The 20,023-nt window shown below is 36.3% G+C and overlaps 1 protein-coding gene across 10 annotated transcripts in view; it reads right to left on the reverse strand.

The window, feature by feature from the left end:
• Nucleotides 1–20,023, reverse strand: part of IFTAP (intraflagellar transport associated protein) — a 59,629-nt gene that overhangs the window by 15,682 nt on the left and 23,924 nt on the right. For all 10 annotated transcript variants that reach the window (XM_015114474.3, XM_015114470.3, XM_015114475.3 and 7 more), the window contains 2 exons: nt 8,591–8,745; nt 5,869–5,935 (listed from right to left, as the gene is read on the reverse strand). In XM_015114474.3, the coding sequence (XP_014969960.1) occupies nt 5,869–5,935; nt 8,591–8,745 (222 nt within the window). The remainder of the gene's footprint in view (nt 1–5,868; nt 5,936–8,590; nt 8,746–20,023) is intronic.

A 20,023-nucleotide genomic window follows, 5' to 3' on the forward strand; every position in this document is an offset into this window, starting at 1 on the left:
GCCTGGGCAACACAGTGAAATCTTGTCCCTACTAAAATACAAAAAAATTAGCCGGGTGTGGCAGCATGCACCTGTAATCCCAGCTACTTGGGAGGCTGAGGCAGGAGAATTGCTTCAACCTGAGAGGCAGAGGCTGCAGTGAGCTGAGATCCTGCCATTGCACTCCAGCCTGGGTGACAGAGTGAGACTCCATCTCAAAAAACAAAGATTGACATAAGAAAAATCAGATCTGTTGGCTATGTTGGTTTATGTCAATATACAGACTTCTCATATTGGCAAGAAGTGAAAAATTTAAACCATTCACAAAAGCACCCAAAACATGTACTTTTGTGCCCTCTTATGAAATTTATTTTATATTGCATATGTATTACATGCAGACTAGAACCATTTGTCTCCACGTGCTATCCTCAAATTAATTATATTAACATATATTTTACATATAATATAGATTACATATGTTTTATATGTTTATATATGTTAACATATAATATATTAACACATTATATAATTATCATATTTTATTATTATGTATTATTATATTATTATATATAATATAGGAATTCAGGAACTGAACTCAACTCTGCACCAAGCAGACCTAATAGACATCTACAGAACTCTCCACCTCAAATCAACAGAATATACATTCTTCTCAGCACCACATTGCACTTATTCCAAAACTGACCACATAGTTGGAAGTAAAGCACTCCTCAGCAAATGTAAAAGAACGGAAATTAAAACAAACTATCTCTCAGACCACAGTGCAATCAAACTAGAACTCAGGACTAAGAAACTCAATCAAAACCGCTCAACTACATGGAAACTGAACAACCTGCTCCTGAATGACTACTGGGTACATAACGAAATGAAAGCAGAAATAAAGATGTTCTTTGAAACCAATGAGAACAAAGATACAACATACCAGAATCTCTGGGACACATTGAAAGCAGTGTGTAGAGTGAAATTTATAGCACTAAATGCCCACAAGAGAAAGCAGGAAAGATCTAAAATTGACAACCTGACATCACAATTAAAAGAACTAGAGAAGCAAGAGCAAACACATTCAAAAGCTAGCAGAAAGCAAGAAATAACTAAGATCAGAGCAGAACTGAAGGAGAGAGAGACACAAAAAACCCTCCAAAAAACCAATGAATCCAGGAGCTGGTTTTTTTAAAAGATCAACAAAATTGATAGACCGCTAGCAAGACTAATAAAGAAGAAAAGAGAGAAGAATCAAACAGATGCAATAAAAAATGAAAAAGGGGATATCATCACTGACCCCACAGAAATACAAACTACCATCAGAGAATGCTATAAACACCTCTATGCAAATAAATTAGAAAACCTAGAAAATGGATAATTTCCTGGACACTTACACTCTCCCAAGACTAAACCAGGAAGAAGTTGAATCCCTGAATAGACCAATAGCAGGCTCTGAAATTGAGGCAATAATTAATAGCCTACCAACCAAAAAAAGTCCAGGACCAGACAGATTCACAGCCGAATTCTACCAGAGGAACAAGGAGGAGTTGGTACCATTCCTTCTCAAACTATTCCAATCAATAGAAAAAGGGAATCCTCCCTAACTCATTTTACGAGGCCAACATCATCCTCATACCAAAGCCTGGCAGAGATACAACAAAAAAAGAGAATTTTAGACCAATATCCCTGATGAACATCGATGCAAAAATCCTTAATAAAATACTGGCAAACCGAATCCAGCAGCACATCAAAAAGCTTATCCACCATGATCAAGTGGGCTTCATCCCTGGGATGCAAGGCTGGTTCAACATATGCAAATCAATAAACGTAATCCAGCATATAAACAGAACCAAAGACAAAAACCACAAGATTATCTCAATAGATGCAGAAAAGGCCTTTGACAAAATTCAACAGCCCTTCATGCTAAAAACTCTCAATAAATTCGGTATTGATGGGATGTATCTCAAAATAATAAGATCTGTTTATGACAAACCCACAGCCAATATCATACTGAATAGGCAAAAACTGGAAGCACGCCCATTGACAACTGGCACAAGACAGGGATGCCCTCTCTCACCACTCCTATTCAACATAGTGTTGGAAGTTCTGGCCAGGGCAATCAGGCAGGAGAAAGAAATAAAGGGTATTCAATCAGGAAAAGAGGACGTCAAATTGTCCCTGTTTTGCGGATGACATGAATGTATATTCAGAAAATCCCATCGTCTCAGCCCAAAATCTCCTTAAGCTGATAAGCAACTTCAGCAAAGTCTCAGGATACAAAATCAATGTGCAAAAATCACAAGCATTCTTATGCACCAATAACAGACAAACAGAGAGCCAAATCATGAGTGAACTCCCATTCACAATTGTTTCAAAGAGAATAAAATACCTAGGAATCCAGCTAACAAGGGATGTGAAGGACCTCTTCAAGGAGAACTACAAACCACTGCTCAGTGAAATAAAAGAGAACACAAACAAATGGAAGAAGAATCCGTGCTCATGGATGGGAAGAATCAGTATCGTGAAAATGGCCTTACTGCCCAAGGTAATTTATAGATTCAATGCCATCCCCATTAAGCTACCAATGACTTTCTTCACAGAATTGGAAAAAACTACTTTAAAGTTCATATAGAACGAAAAAGAGCCCACATTGCCAGGACAATCCTAAGCCAGAAGAACAAAGCTGGAGGCATCACGTTACCTGACTTCAAACTATACTACAAGGCTACAGTAACCAAAGCAGCATGGCACTGGTACCAAAACAGAGATATAGACCAATAGAACAGAACAGAGCTTTCAGAAATAGTGCCACACATCTACAAACTTCTGATGTTTGACAAACCTGACAAAAACAAGAAATGGGGAAAGGATTCCCTATTTAATAAATGGTGCTGGGAAAACTGGCTAGCCATATGTAGAAAGCTGAAACTGGATCCCTTCCTTACACTTTATACAAAAATTAATTCAAGATGGATTAGACTTAAATGTTAGACCTAAAACCATAAAAACCCTAGAAGAAAACCTACACAATACCATTCAGGACATAGGCATGGGCAAGGACTTCATGACTAAAACACCAAAAGCAATGGCAACAAAAGCCAAAATAGACAAATGAGGTCTAATTAAACTAAAGAGCTTCTGCACAGCAAAAGAAACTACCATCAGAGTGCACAGTCAACCTATAGAGTGGGAGAAAATTTTTACAATTTATCCATCTGACAAAGGGCTAATATCCAGAAACTACAAAGAACTTAAACAAATTTACAAGAAAAAAACAAACAACCCTATCAAAAAGTGGGTGAAGGATATGAACAGACAATTCTCAAAGGAAGACATTTATGCAGCCAACAGACACATGTGATTCCTCAGGGATCTAGAACTACAAATACCGTTTGACCCAGCCATCCCATTACTGAGTATATACCCAAAGGATTATAAATCATGCTGCTATAAAGACACATGCACACGTATGTTTACTGCGGCACTATTCACAATAGCAAAGACTTGGAACCAACCCAAATGTCCATCAATGATAGACTGGATTAAGAAAATGTGGCACATATACACCATGGAATACTATGCAGCCATAAAAAAGGATGAGTTCATGTTCTTTGTAGGGACGTGGATGAAGCCAGAAACCATCATTCTGAGCAAACTATCACAAGGACAGAAAACCAAACACCACATGTTCTCACTCATAGGTGAGAATTGAACAATGAGATCACTTGGACACAGGAAGGGGAACATCACACACAGGGTCCTATTGTGGAGAGGGGGGAGGGAGGAGGGATAGCATTAGGAGATATACCTAATGTAAATGACGAGTTAATGGGTGCAGCACACCAACATGGCACATGTATACATATGTAACAAACCTGCACGTTGTGCACATGTACCCTAGGACTTAAAGAATAATAATAAATAATAATATTATTTATTATTATGCATTATTATATATTAGTATATATTATTATATGCAACATATTAATATATCAAAATTAATATTAATATATTGATATTGATGTTGATTAATATTAATAGTGTATTAATATCAATATTAATTATTAATATAATATCAATATTGTGTTATATTATATATTATAATATTAATTAATATTATTATATTATAATAATATTAATATTATATTATTAATATTAATATTAATATTATTATAATATTAATTACATATACACTAGTATATATAGTATATAGATATACCAGTATATATAATTATATTAATTAATATTATTATATTATAATATAAAATGTTAATTATATTAATATATAATAATATATATTATATATATTAATAAATATATTAATATATTAATAATATAGAATATTAACTGGCAATCTGGGGTGTTGGTTAAAATGCAGATCACCAGATGCCATCAAAGACCTTCTGAATTAGATTCTCTATTGGGAGAGAGATCCAGAAATCTGCATTTTTAACAAGGTTCCCTCTCCCAAATCACCCAAAACAGTGTGCTTCCTCTACAAGTGTAGCTTCCTGACAAGTCCTTAGCTCTCCCTTCTAATCCAACTGGAGTCCCTATGCTGCTCTTATAGAAATTCAGAGCCACTCAGCGTATTAAAGTTAGAGAACCTCTCCCTAGAGGATGTGATCCCTCTAGACCTCTGATTTCACTTAAACCAAGTAAGTAATTAAAGAATCTGCAACATCTACTGGTTAATAGTGTGCTTGAGAAGCAATCCCTTCATGGAGTAGTGTGATGTTTGAAAACAATAAAAATATTCATTGCTTCCGGTTACCAAAGCCTCTCAAATTCAAGCAGCTGAAGAAGCTAGAGTAGAGGTTTATACAACCAACGTATAGATAGTCACCATCCCGAAACCAACTTTACCCACTTTAACTTCTGTCTGATTATAAATAAGCCATCCTTCCAACACTAATGACCATAAATCATGTTTATGACTACCTAAAGACAGTAAACAATAGTGAAACATCGACAACCAAACCTCCATGGAAACTGCTCCTTCCGTAAAATTAGGCATTGACTTTGATATATTCTTGCATATTAAATCAGGAATGAGTGTTTTCAAAAAAAAAAAAAAAAACCCTCTTGATTTTGAACATATTTCAAACGTCCTTTGAGAAACAAAGAATATCTATGCCTATCCAGAAATGTTAACTAGAAAGAAAAAAGTTTTCCTCTAAATAAACATCAACAGACTAGCATGAAGTCTTTTTCAATCCAGCCCATGTGGAAAAATGCCTCAGAAGAAACATTTACAATATATCTTTAGTATTAAGAGTTTAATTTACATAATAAATATTTTTAAAAGCAAAAAAATGGATTTTCTTTTATTTTCTTTCGACTAGCTCACTGAAGCATGTGTAGATTTTCTGTCTAGGCTTTGCATGTTATTCTACATGTGGGACGGTCTTGACATTAGTTCACTCAAGTCCACTGAAACTTGGTTCAACCTCAGTAACCTTTAATACCAGGCAAGACAGCCTTATTTTTGTGACCAATTCTGATATTTTTATGATTTTTATGATCAATAGGTATTTCATGCGTCCCTCAAAAATAATCTCAGTTTACAAGACTGTACTTCTAAGAAATAAAGAGTTGACTTACAATGGCTCCACTTGAGACAATTACCTAAGAATCAATCCTGTGATGAATTGTTAGTGGGAGGGCACACCTTTATTTCATTTAAGACCAAAGGTTTCACAATCTTCAAAAAGCTTTGACCTTTCAGCTGAAATTTTTGTTATTGAAAAAAATAGCTCACAACTTTAGTTTTTCCTATCTTAGGAGAGGTGGAGGTAAGAATTGCCAAAAACAGGAAAGCTGTCTAAAGCCTTATTTGTAGTTTCTAGAAAGAGGTCAGGTAGTATAGAAAGGAAATAGAAAGCATACCCTCACTCATTTGGGGTTTAATCTCTTCATCCATGTCCAAATCTTCTAAATCTAGGAAATTGTTTACCTAGAAAAAAAAGAATTAACATCATTTTTAAGCAGAATAGACCTAAAGAAAAACTGCAATGAAAAGTCAATGAATTCACTTCCACAACACCTAACTGAGCAGCTGAATCCACTTTTCTCATTAACTCTTGAGTCCCAGCTCAAGGCTTTTGTGTTCACTGTGCTTTCCCAAGAGACATCTGAAAGAAGTAGTAAATTTGAAAGCTGACCTGGATTTTGGCAGGCCAAAATGGCACCATAGTCAGACCTCTGCATTGAAAGGGAAAAAAGTAGTCTGAGACTTTTTAAAAAGGGACTTTGTTCCAGATTCTATCCCAGAATATATACCACCACCATGACAATCAAAAACAGTGTTTCTGGGTTTTGTTTTCATTTTATTGCTTTTGCCTCTCAAGCAAATGGTGGTGGTGGCTCTGGCTACTGTCATAACAGCAGGCTTTCTTACAGCACTCTGAAGAGCCAGAGAGAAGAAACTAAAGAAAACAGGAGAGAAAAGTTCATGCAAAACAAAATCACAAGAGAGGTGAGCAGGGCAAAAACTCAAGTGTTTTCTCTTTCGAGCAAATAAAACTGAAAATTACTTCAAAGGTAAAAAGCAGGGCAAATGACCTTTACAGACACAATAGCAGCATTTCAATGAAAAACTATTCCACATGGAATACTGCTTTCCACTGCAAGCTGACAATGAGACATTTTAAGATTAACAAAATGGTAAGATTTAGACAGGAACTAATTCATCTCAAGTGAATATATCAAAGAGTGTAAATAAGAAAATGATCTCACCACTGGCACGAATGAGACCGAGTAAAGGAATAAGGTGGCAATGCCTTTTATGCTCATGATCTAAACATGTGCATAACAAAATACCATAAAATTACAAATTTACATTTCATAATTGTAATTCAAAAGACAGGCTGGGTCCTTCTTCCCTCAGCTCTACCTGTGAGACCATAGCTATTACATAGGAATTTTAAATGGTACTTCTATTGCTTTTAAGTACATACCTGCAGTTATTATCTAGCATCCAAGAGAAGGCAAAAATTTATCTTCCATATAATGGTTTCACTACTAAATTTTGAAATTCTCTCATATTATATTGTTATTTACTTAGTGGTGTGTGCTAAGGGTGCTATACCAAAGCACCCCTTTCATTTATTAAGCTCTAAGGAAAAAAGATCCAGAACCCAGCTGACCAAGAATAGTTTAAGATATTCAAACACCAATGAATAAAAATAAAACAAAAAAAAACACTTGCAAGGACAAAATCTGCTGAATTCTCCAACTTTGTATAAGGGACAGTAAATGAGTCCTGTGTTTTTAGTTTGTTTGTTATGTTTTTGGTTTTTGCCAAGAAAATTGAATCATGCCTTATCTTCACCTTTTCTGCCCAATTCGGATCACCTTGAAAAGAACTGCCAACTTTTTGGCCTTCATCCATCACTATCTGAAAAAATACTTTTTGTCCTTCATCTGTCACATATTGATGGAAAAATGAAACAACCGAAAATAAATAAGCTGATCTTGTAGCCCTTCAGATGACAAAACTCCCCTTCCTATTTTTGTTAATTAGCTAAGCATAACAGACCAAATTCAGTAAGCCATAGCAGAGGTCAGGGAATAGGTTTCAGGAGCTCTGATTCTACTTCTGTCCTATAGACTCATCCACAGTGTAACCTACAATAGACTACTTAACCTCAGTCTTCTCATGAGTAAAACAGGAATACTTCCCACTCCTATCCCATCCCAATGAACCTCTGATGAACAAATCAGAGAATGCTAACACAACATTTTCAAGTTATTAGAAAACAATGTCATTCAACCATTTTTTTTCTCACATGCTGGTTAAAGACTCTCTATATAATATAATCCCAATGGTCAGTCATTGCCAGTAAAGAGTGAAAAAAGTTCATATCCCACAATTATCTCTCTGGAAGCAAGTTCTGGAAATAAAGAATTATAGGCATCTGCTGTATAAAAACATATTTCTAGCACAGAGATTTTTGTTCCCTTGTAAAAAAAAAAAAAAAAGAACACAATATACAATTCTGTCTACAATATTGCAAGGAAGCCATGACGAAGCAGATATTAGAAACTTAAATGGCTTAAAAAGCAGAACTGTTTCCACTATAATTCCTTGATAATTAAAAACTATAGCTGAGGAGAATGTGAAGAGTCTATAAAGTCTTCAAGATTAGAAAAAGAGTATCTAACATTTATTGACCAAATCTTAGAGAAAAACAAAATAACCGATTCCACCTTGAGTTTGAAAGAGATGAATCTAGGAGAGGTGAAAGAAAGCCCCATTTTACACAGGTAATTATAGAAAGGAACTCCTTTGTCTCAACTAGAAGAAGATAAGCTAAAAGAAATAATTTCAATAATTTATAGATGGCAGATCGTTAAGAACTTTTTAATAAAACTTGGGGATAACCGATTATCATCATAAACAATAGCTGTCAAAATCATGAAATACATGTAATGATGACCTTCAATAAAGTGCCCCAATGGTACTCCTTCTAGAATTAGGAGTTACAGATCTAACAACTATCTAGTGTTTAGTAGGGTCTCTCTCTTTTTTTTTTTTTTTTTTTTTTTGATTCATGAAGAATTCTTTTCTTCTCAGATTGTTTCTATAAATGTACTATGTTGGCATTACCTGTTCTTCCAAACACTGTGATGAAGTACGAAGAAAGATGGTTTTATTTCTAAGATGGCAGTTATTTGCTTCATTTTTATGAGTAACTTTTGCTGAGGTAAAAATGTTTTCTGAAGAATCAGTTCCAAACACTCCCCTTTCGGACACAAGATCCTCTGAAATAAGAAGTTATGCACTATTAGAAAACATCCACAACACCCAGTCTGGTTTATTTTGTGTATATTGAGAAAGTTCCTTCCAACAAAAAAGAATACTTTTCAAAGAATTCTACAAACTGAACCCTTAAGGCATTAAGCACTCTGAACTGTTAAAACTGATTTCTAAAATTGGATAGAAAGATAACATTATGTCACTCAACATATATTTACTGAGTGCCTATTACATATCCAGCACTGTTCTTGGGCGATGTTAAAAAGTTAGTAAAATACAGTATTTGCAAGACTCTTAGACATGACCTATCCCATCTATTTCTAAATTTGAGGGATTTTTTCTTTATATGAAAGCAATTTATGGATGATTTTAGAAACCTTGTAAGGGAAAAAAGTAAAATATAAAATCACTCATAATCCTACAAGCCAGAAAGGCCATAACAAAGTTTTTTCAGTGGCTATCTAAAATTTTTTATGTATCCATGCACTTCTAAAAATCCAAATTCAATCATACTGTACACAACTCAACTTGCCAGCAGTATCTCTTTTCAGGTTATTGAATATTCCATGTAATTTTAGTAGTTATCAAGAACTCCTTTATATAAAATGTAAGATAGTTTATTTAACCAATTCCTTATTCTTGACTGTTTAAAATTATAAACATGAATATATTTGTACTAAATCCATGTACATTCATGATTATCTACTTAGGCTGAGGAGAGCATCTAAGAGTAATCCTAAATTAAGAGACTAAGACAATTATATCATGATGCTATTAAAAGAAATGTGGGGGAAAATGAAATAATTTTGGTAAAAGATAATGAATCTAGCTTTGGCCATGTGGCATTTGAAGTGCCAGTTGAAACTGTAGTGGAAATGACCGAACAGCAGCTGCAAATGTAGGTTAAAATCTGGGAGAGATTTCACAGGAGGTAAATATCTGGTCATCAATTACACTGAGGTAATAGTTTAAGCCATAACATTATTTTTAATATTAATAGTAATATTAAAATTAATAATCAAGGTTAACATTCATTGAGTGTCTGGCACTCACCCTATTCTAATAAAAGGTGAAACAGTTTCCGTTTTCCCTGCTCAAAAGCATCTCATGAATCATTTCATTTAATCCTCAGAATACCACTAAAAGTAGACACTGTTACTATCCTCACTTCACAGATTAGAGAACTAAGGCCTGCAGAGAAAGAGTAACTCACTCAAGGCTATACAGATGGTTAAGCAGCAGAGTGGGGATCTGAACACTGCCTTCTGACTCTAGAACCTATCCTTCTAACCACTGTGCCTTGCTACCTGTGTTAGTGCAGCAAATGAAAAGAAAAGGTCTTTAGAGAATAGAAGAAAAAAGAAGCAGAAAGGGCAGGGGGTGGCGGGGAGCCAGAAAGGAGACAAAGAAAAATGGCTTACAATAGTCAAAGAAGAACTAAGGGTGCAGGGTACATTCCAAAACTGAAACTTGCTTCTTCTGACAATAGCAAGTACAGGAACCTACATCAATGATCACTAAAAGAGTGATAAAGGAATTCAAAAGAAGTCAAGTGGCAGAAATCAAGCCATTGTTGGACTGGGCAATCCTACTCCATCCCCTTCCTAGCCTCTACTATAAAAATGTTCCAGAGACCCAGCAATTGTTTTATCTGTGAGTTCCTTAGGAACATCCCTAACTGAAGGGGTTACAGATAGCCTAACCCAGCACAATGCCCATGTTTGTTTCCCTTGACCTGTCAGTGCATGGCATCAAAATCAGTGAGATTCATGTTGTTGTAATGATCACAGCCTGGTACAAATCCAATTAACATCATTTGTTTGCTTCTGAATACCCTATCATTGGTAGAATTAAGACTTGTGAGGATATGTTTAGGACATAACACAGATACACTGATAGGAAGCAGAGATAAGGTGACCTAATCTATAATACATAATTAATAAGTCAGAGAGGGAAAACACAAATATGAAATGCATCACACTCTCTTTAAAAAGGTCATATCCATAAATAACACCAGCTCAGGCCAGCTCTCTACTACTGCCTACTGCACCAGCACCAGTGACTTCGAATTAGTTACTAGCGGGAGAGGTGGCCCCTGCCTTTTGCCTCAACAAATCCTTGGAAATTCTGGTGTGAAGCACCCAACCTTGGCTTCTGTGGGTGGAGGGCTGGGGGGTGCTGAGCAAAGTGTGGGGAGGGTTGCTAAGAATATGCTGGAGTAACCAGCCCTATACAAGATGAGATAAATGAGGAAGAAATTGTCTTAGGCCTTAGTCTCCCTGACTTCTTCCACTTTTACAGCCACAGAGATGTCCTGAATCAGTCCTAGGGCAAAAAGCATTGGTAGCAGAGTAAAGCAAGATAGGCACAGAGACACTTGGAAATAGGAGTTAACTGAGGGATGAAAGGGTTCCTCAAACTTCATCGATGTTGAAAGGAAAGCAGACTTCCTGTGGCTACTGCCATGCCTTAGTGCCCTATTCTAATAAAAGGTGAAACAGTTTTCATTTTCCCTGCTCATCCTTTAAGTCAAGTATAACCTAAATCTAGTAATTACTAAGAAAATACTATGTACCCAGCACAACACTATTGTAATAATCTATTGACTTAAATACTTGAAAAGCACAGCAATGTCTGAAAATCAAAGATGTTCTACAAGGACGAGTTCTATTTGTTCTCACAATCACTCAGTGTACTCTCTACTATTTCCAGTAAAACACCCAGGTTATGTGACAGGTAACCAGATGAAACTCCTCTGAAATAAAGAACAAAATATAATGAAGTCTCGGCTTCTGATCCTGATGTTGGACTATTGTTGGGATCTCAGATCTCACAAAAGTTCTTTCACTCTTTTAAAAATTCTCCTTTTATAAACACAAAGTTTTCATTTTTAAAAGACTGGATGATGTAGAAAAGAACTTGTTCGCTCTCTGACAAAAGCTACAGTTTACGGCTCCTTTCTAAACTTCAAAATTGGTTTCACAAGAACATATGCTATATCCCTCCTAAGACCCAGAAGTGCTCCTTCTAAAGGTTTTTATCGTTGTTTTTAAAATCCAGCAAATAATAAATATCTTGGCACAATAAGAAAGGAAAAAAAAGTTATTTTTCAATATGATAATGTCAAATTGCAGATGCTGGCACAGCCCAGAATCCGAAGTGGCTGAAAGCCTGATTAGGGAGCCAGATGCCACTTCCTATAGCCATCCTGGTGCAATCCAAAAGTGCCACCCAAGTGTTCGACTCATCTTCTTCTGTTTCTGTTTTTCATCAGGGTCCTCTTCCACCCTTTCATCTTATCCCTAATGTTTCTTGCTTTGAAATAAATGTCAGACATAATACGGTTTAGAAATCTAACAGCAATATTTCAGAGAACAAGTAGGTTATTGAGACCTGAAAAAGCGTTTCTTTGGGCATTTCTGAGTCAAAACTTCAATACAGATGAGACAAAAGTTTTTTTTCTAAAGGTTTTTCGAGGTTTCATTATTCTGAAGCAATGGAATTTCAATTTCCTTTTGATACCAAACAGAGAAGCTTCCAACAGATCTCCCTTACAAGGCCCCCCCTACACCTATAGGGTCTAATTTCAGACCAAAGAAAAAGGTTACACACCTTGAAAAGGTTGAAACTTTTGATGTCTTGATAAATTAAACACTAACCTCATATTGATTATATATCTTCCAGATAAAAGCCATTTTTTTAAACAACTCAATTTCGAAAGAAACTTTTTTAAAAATTCAAATTAATCTGTAAAAAAGCCAGACTAGTGCCCATGCAATGAGAAGCATTATCACACTTGCAGGAGAATTTTCACAGATCAGCACAACCAACATTAGAATTCACAACCAAATCTGCCAGCAAGCTCGGAGTGTCTGTTCTTCCACACTCTGGTCAATAGCAATATAAATCAAGACCATGTTCTCAGTTGAGAGGAGATATTGAATATATTGCTAGAAGGAAAGAAAAATTCATGAGGGGACAATTCTGTGCAACACTAGGCAACTGCAAAAAGCCTTCTGCAAAGAGAATAGGGGATAAGCAATCATGCTGATAACAAGGTTGGGTACTCTGAAAGTCAGGGCGTGATTTTTGCATTATACTCCTTGCCTAGAGCAATGTTTCTCTGGACAATAATATTTGCTCTTGATTTGTCCAGCCAAGCTACTTCACTCCACTGCTTCTTGATCTCATGCTCCTTGGTATCTGGCCTCCCCTGGAGTGACAGTCGTTAGAACTAAATAAGCAATTTAAAAACCAATCAATCATAAATCAGAATAAATCCAAAGAAGTTAAATTCGGCTGACAAATGCTTTGTCTAAATTCCCTTTGCAGTGCTCTGAATTCCAACTGTTTTATGTTCCTCATTTGAAAGGGCACGGGGAGGAGAGGATTACCTCAGTCTGGCCAGTCAGGAATAACTGTGCTTTCCCCGAGGCTGGATGATAATTGACTCATTATTCACAGTCATAGCCATCAACCTGCCAAGGCACAAATGCACAACCCTGGCCTAGAAAAATGTGTGTGAAAAGCCCCAGATGAGAGACACAATAGCAGTAAGTTGAAATTTTTGAAATGTCCAGTGTTAGGCACTTACAGAGAGAAAAATATGAAGAGAGTGTAATGTTTCTGAAAGCTTATTTTCAGACAGAAAAAAATTCTGTGTGGTGGCTGAGTTACGGAGCTCATTCAATCCAAAAGTTATATTCTGGTCATCAACTATGTGCAAGGTGACAAAGATGGTTAACACTCAGTCCTTGTTGTCCTTACAGAGTTTACAAACTAGGAAGGTAAGCCATATATGCAAACCACCAAAATAGAAGGCACCGATGGCAGATGATATAAGGGAGGTACAAAGACAAAGAATGGTAAAATCATAATTGGTTTGGGAGAATCACAAAAGGCTTCACATAGGACTAAGGCATCTGAGCTGGGCTTTGAAAGACAGCTAAAATTTCAACAGGTGAGCACTGTGAAGAGGTCATTTTACACAGGGAAAATTCCCTGAGCAAGGCCCTCAATGTGGGAACGCACAAGGCCTAAGGAAGAATCGCCAATTATTCCAAGAAGATTTGGGGACACATGGATGGGGTATATTTGGAGGGCCTGACAAAAACTGTGCTTGACCCACATCCTGGGGAGTCACAATTAGAGCTGTACTCTAAGAAGACAAACGGACAGAATGGATCAAAGTGGTTCAGGTACTAGAGACAAGAAAGTGGAGCTACCATAGTAACCCAGGTGAGAAGGGGAGCTTCAGCTATGGTGGCAGTGGTGGGAACAGAAGAGATTTAGAAAAAAAAAAAAAGAGTTCGCAAGTGAGTTCTCTTTTGTTTTTAGAACAAAAATGAAGGCACTATCTCCAACTGATTATGTGTCCTCTCTCCAGATATCACAGAATCATCACGTTATCTTTCCACTGCAATCTGTACTATACTTTTACATAAAATTTGGCATGCCCTTGATAACTTTTTTTTAAACAATCTCTGTGATGGTGGGTGCAAATAACAGCATGACGGCAACCTGTCAAGTAGATAACAGTTTGGTGCTAAGAGGCCACACATACCCATCCCATAAAATGAGCTTACCTTCCCAACTGACTTAGTCAAGACCACAAAAGAGGTGGCCCACACTGGGAACAGATGCAGCATATTTGAGCATAGCCTCCCACAGCTCCAGAATTCCTAACAGAGCAACAGCTGCTGGTGACAATGTCAGCACAAGGGAGAATCTGTTACATCCAAGTTTGTTTCTTTTTGCACCACAACCCTTTTCTATGCTAAACTTACAAGTCTATGCATAATTGATTTATTTTCTTAATAGGTAATATTTACAAACAAGTAGGATCCTCCTACTTCTTGAGCTAAACCCAGAATCACAAGGACACATGCTTATCTGGTGAAGAACCCAGGAAGGATCTAAGTATCCACGAACAATACCCCCACTTCCCCACAGCTTTACTGGGTATAATTTACACACCACAAAACTCGCTCATTTTAAGTGTACAATTCAATGATTTTTAGGAAGTATACAAAGTTGTACCACCATCACCACGATTCCATTTTTAGGTCATTCCATCACCCCAAAAAGGTGCCTGGAGCCCATTTGCAGTCACTCCCCATTCCTACTCTCAACCACAGGCAACCACTAATCTACTCTGTGTTGCTATGTATTTGTCTCTTCTAGACATTCTGTATCAATGGAATCTTATGATATGTGGTCTTTTGTGCCTGGCTTCTTTCCCTTAGCGTAACATTACTGAAGTTGGTCTGTTGGAGTGTATTAGTACTTCCCTTATTGTCAAATAGTCCATTGTATAAATAGTACCAAGTCTTATTTTTCCACTCACTAGTTGATGAAAATTTGGAGTGTTTCCACATTTTATACCCCCTTAATGATGATACTGAGTTTGACCTAAGGACTGTCATCACTAATCCAATTCCATGCTGTCCCATATGACAAAATAAAACCACAGGGTAACTATGCAGTTTAACTTCCCTCCACACCCAATGGAAGAAATGCTGATGCTCATTGAGGCTATAATTCTTTAATCACCTTATCTCCACCGTACCATCAGAGTCATAGGATCAGGCCACTGTCTATCACATGGCCTGTTTTCTTCAAATTTATATGAAATAATCTGAAATTACCTTCCTAAATTGTTCATTGCCTGTTCCCACTAAAATGTATCCCTAAGAGGAGCAGGGATCTCACCATCAGGAACTTACTCACAGTTTCTGTAAAGTAAAATATTCATTCTCCACTCTAAAGGATGGGTAAGAATTAAGACTGAAACATAGATTGATATTCAGCCCTTCAACCAGGAAGTTTTACACTGAGAGTTCACCATGTGCTTAACACTCTGCTAGGCTGGAAGAGGAGTTAAGAAAATGATATGACATGGCCTCTGCCTATAAGAAACATATCATCTAGTCCCTTAAAATTTTTACTCATTCAAAGACACAACATTTTACATATCTTTCAGCTCACATTTCCATGTTTAAGAATGTATCCAAAGGAAATGATTAAGTACGTGTGTGAAGATTTCACTGCAAAGCCAAAAATGTCTGATTTATTCCCTTGAACATTTTTATTTAATTGAGGACATATGTTTTTGCAGATCTTTGAACCAGCATTTCCATGGGTGAAAATGTATCTAAAGGCCATAAATAAGAAGGGTACAAAAATGCTGGTACCAAAATCAATCAATCAATAAAGGCCAGAACCCTTGCAAGGACCTACAAACCTATCCATGCCCCATCTTTCCCTACCTCCATGCCCTCTAACCTCAGCTTCCACTCCTTTCACCTTTGCTCATGCAACTCCAGTCGCACTGGCCTCCTTGCTGGTCCTCAGCTGGGAAGGTGCTGCTATGACCTGGCCTCTGCACTCGCTGTTCCCTGGGCCTCAAATATCTGCAGACTCACCTCATTCCAGCTTTATTCAAATTTTACCTTCCCAGATCATCCTATATAAAACTGCAACCCTACATCCTCCTGCCAGCACTCATGATTCCCTATACCATGCTCTGGTTGTTTTCCCCCTTTCTAGAATACAAATTTCAGTTTCCCCCTTCTAGAATACAATTTCTCTGAAGGCAATGATCTTTGTGTCTTTTGTTCACTTCTGTAAGTAACATTTAGCACATAGTAGATATTCAACAAACATTTACCAAATGAATGAGGGTGTGCAATGCAGCATCATTTGTAATAGACAAAAATTAGAAATAATTCAAATCTCCAACAAAAAGAGAATGGCTAAACAAATATCCATGCAACTGAATACCAGGAAGTCATCAAAACACTGGTAAATAATATTTATTGCTATGAGGTGTTCATAATATAATGTTACATTAAAAAGCAAGTTGCTTCTTATCTGTAGAGTGGTGAGGGGAAAAAAGCAAGATACAAAAACTATGTGTAGTACAAGCCCACTTTTATAAAATAATTATAATAAATTTGCTGAATATATAAATGAATGAAAATATTAGGTTGAGCCCTTACAATAATTCAGGTACTATAAATATAAATAAATAAATATATTTATGTGCATTTTATATATTTTTATTTAATCCTAATAACAATGAGGTAAAAGTTATTATATCTATTTTACATATGATAAAACTGAAGCTCAGAAATGTTAAGTAAGTTTCCCAAGACCATCTAGTTAGAAAGTAAGAGTTTAGATTCAAATCTTGGTTGTCTCCAACTTCCATGTTCTTAACTAATAACTGAATACATATATACATATTAATAAACAGAAAAATTCAAAAAGGATGCATACAACCATGGTTTATCTATAGGACAATAGACTATGGCTTTATTAGTTAACTGCATATAAGTTTGCCTACATAAAAAAGACACCTAAAGTAACAACAGCTTAAACAAAATGGAAGTTTATTTCTCGCTCATGCAACAGTAAGAGATATAGACAATCCAAGGATAATATGATTGTTCTGCACAGTCATCTGACCCAGGCTTCTATCTTTCTACTCTGCCATGACTACAGCACCAACCTTCTCCACATGGTCCAGGATGACACACCCCCACACCCTTGTTCCAAGCAAGAGGATGAAGATAAGGAAGAATAAAGCACATACCTCACTCCTCTGTAATTAGCTAAGGCTGATTTCAGCTACCAGATCAAGGAAGCACAAAAAATAGAGCAGCTCAAACAAGAATTTTATTTCTCTCTCCTGTAACAGTTTAGGACAGGTGGGTATGCTTTGTTCCATGAAATGACCCAGGGATTCAGGCTGCTGGAGTTTTCTATCATCCTAAGCACATGGCCTCCATGTCTGGGTCTAAAGGAGTTGTTCTAATGATTCCCAATTTCCAGCCAGGAGGAAAAGGATAAAAAGAATATAGTGCATGTGTCTTAAGGGTCTGACCCAGAAGTTGCACATACCAATTCCCCTCACATCTCATTGGCACAAACTTAGTCAAATGACCATACCCAGCTTCAAGGAAGACTGGGATGTAATCTTTATTCTGGCTGGCCATAGAGTAGCTAAAAATTCTACGGCTATAAAAAGAGCATGTTTATTGTTTTGCTGTGTGTGTGGGTGTGAGTGTGTGCATGGGTGTGTGGGTGTTGGTGCCTCTGAGTATTTTCTAATTTTTCTACTGTGAACAAAAAAACTAAAAACTATACTTATATTTGTAGAGGCAAAAAAGCATTTCTTCTAACGAAGTTTCTAATCCTCAATCTAGGGAGAATACCTACATGCATCTTCTTCCTTCTTAAAAAGTTTTTCCTGGAAATAATGAAGAAGGAGGAAAAATATATATACACACATAGATATACACACATATATATAATTTTACATTTTTTTCTACTGTAGGTCAAGATTCTCTTAATATTTAACTTTGATGTCCCTCTTTTAAATCACAAATAATTACCCTAATCATAAAATTCTACTCTTGTGTAAGTCTTTAAAACTACCAAGTACCTTTGTGCATGAACTATACAACAGAAAAGTTACCAGAAACAGCGAAATGATTGGAGGGGCATTTCCTGAAAGTACAGGCAATGAAATGCCTCCACAGCCTGGGTGGTCTCCCTAGTCTCTTGTCTGTGCACTTGCTAATGGCAAAACACTCACAAAGAACACAGTTCTGGCAGCAACAGACAGAAGTAGCAAGGACATTTCCCTGTGATGGAGTAGCTTTGACCTATAGGCACATGCACTATAATCCTTCAGACTTGGAACAGAACGTGTGCCGAACTAAAGCCCACCCTAAAATTCTGTAAGCTATAATATCCTAGCCTCTGTATCAGCAATCAGCAAGATCACAGTAAAATTATTCCTACAACCCATTATACTTTTTCACTGTCAAAATGCTTTCTAAATAATATACAATGGTGATATTCAACAAAAATGTCACATTTAAAGTAAAATAATTGTTCTTATGCTTTGAGTGGGGTGGGGAGTGTCACAATTTCATGAAAGCTATAGACCTTATTCACAGAAAAAATACCATATATACAAAAATGGGCACAAAATGTTGAAAAATTCATTTATCTCCCTAAATCCTCCCTGATTTCATTTAGAGTAAGAAACTATTTCTCAAAGCTGGTCTGAAAGTCCAAGTTCCTGATCTGCACACTAGTAGAACTACTGAATCTTGGGGCAAGATCCCTAGAAATCTGCTTTTTAATAAGTACCTTCCCGGTCATTTGTATATAAGGTAAAATTCCCAAGTAAAGATTCCATGAAGTAAAATCTAACAATGATAATTAAAAAAAAGAATCTGATACTTTATCTTTTGTCAACGCATGTATATACATTTGCCTGATGATTATGTGTAGACATAGTATTGCGTCCATCCACCAGAGGCCAGTGTGGGATCATCCCCTGAATTGTACTCTTACACCATACAATATACCACGTACATGTATACAATACAATATGTACTACACATAGTTGGTTTTAACTACTTTAAGAAATGCGGTATAAACAACTAACACTGTAGACAATATTTTACATTTTTTATATTTACATTCAAGATTCCTTTCATATTTAACCTTGATGTTTTTCTCTTTCATATTAGAGAATTAGAACCCCTCATCATAAAACTTCACACATGAGTAAGTCTTTAAAATTTACCAAATACTTTCATGTGTATTTCATCCGATTCTTACCACAACCATTTGAGACATACCAAACAGGCAGAATCAGCCCTGATTTACAGATTGACAGAGTAAGTGACAGGCCTGTGATCTTAAGAAATTAGTATATGCCTGGGCTAGTACCCAGGTCTTCTGACTCCAAGGATAGAAGTGTCCCTTCCCATTACACTGGCCATGCCCATAACAAAATGAGAACTATAAAAGCAATATAGTAAATTATTTATAAAACTAAATATCTGCAATCTAAAAGATTTTCCTTCACCCTAAGATCATGCCCTATCGCCTACCTGCACAAAGTTGCATTTACTCAAGGCAACCTCTTTAACTCACCTACATTGGAGAAAGTTAGGAGTAATTTTTCCTTCTTTTTAAAAAAGTAAATACTTCTTAGAAGTTTTCAAACTCTCTAAAGTAGAATAACATCTGCTGAATACATTTGTAATAATATAGGACTCAGACTTTGGCATGTTGCATTAGAGCAGTTCAAGAGGAGACTTAAATTATACATGTCTTTCACATTCTCTCTTTTTTTTTTTTCAGGAAACTCCAGGACAGCCTTCCCCCCACGCCCCCCCCCCAAAAAAATAAAGCTTAAAGTAAAATAAGAAGGAAAAAGTCTGAAAATTCACTGTTCTAATCATTTTTATTGTTATT

This window comes from Macaca mulatta, chromosome 14, assembly GCF_049350105.2.
Source record: "Macaca mulatta isolate MMU2019108-1 chromosome 14, T2T-MMU8v2.0, whole genome shotgun sequence".
Classification (NCBI taxonomy): Eukaryota; Metazoa; Chordata; class Mammalia; order Primates; family Cercopithecidae; genus Macaca; species Macaca mulatta.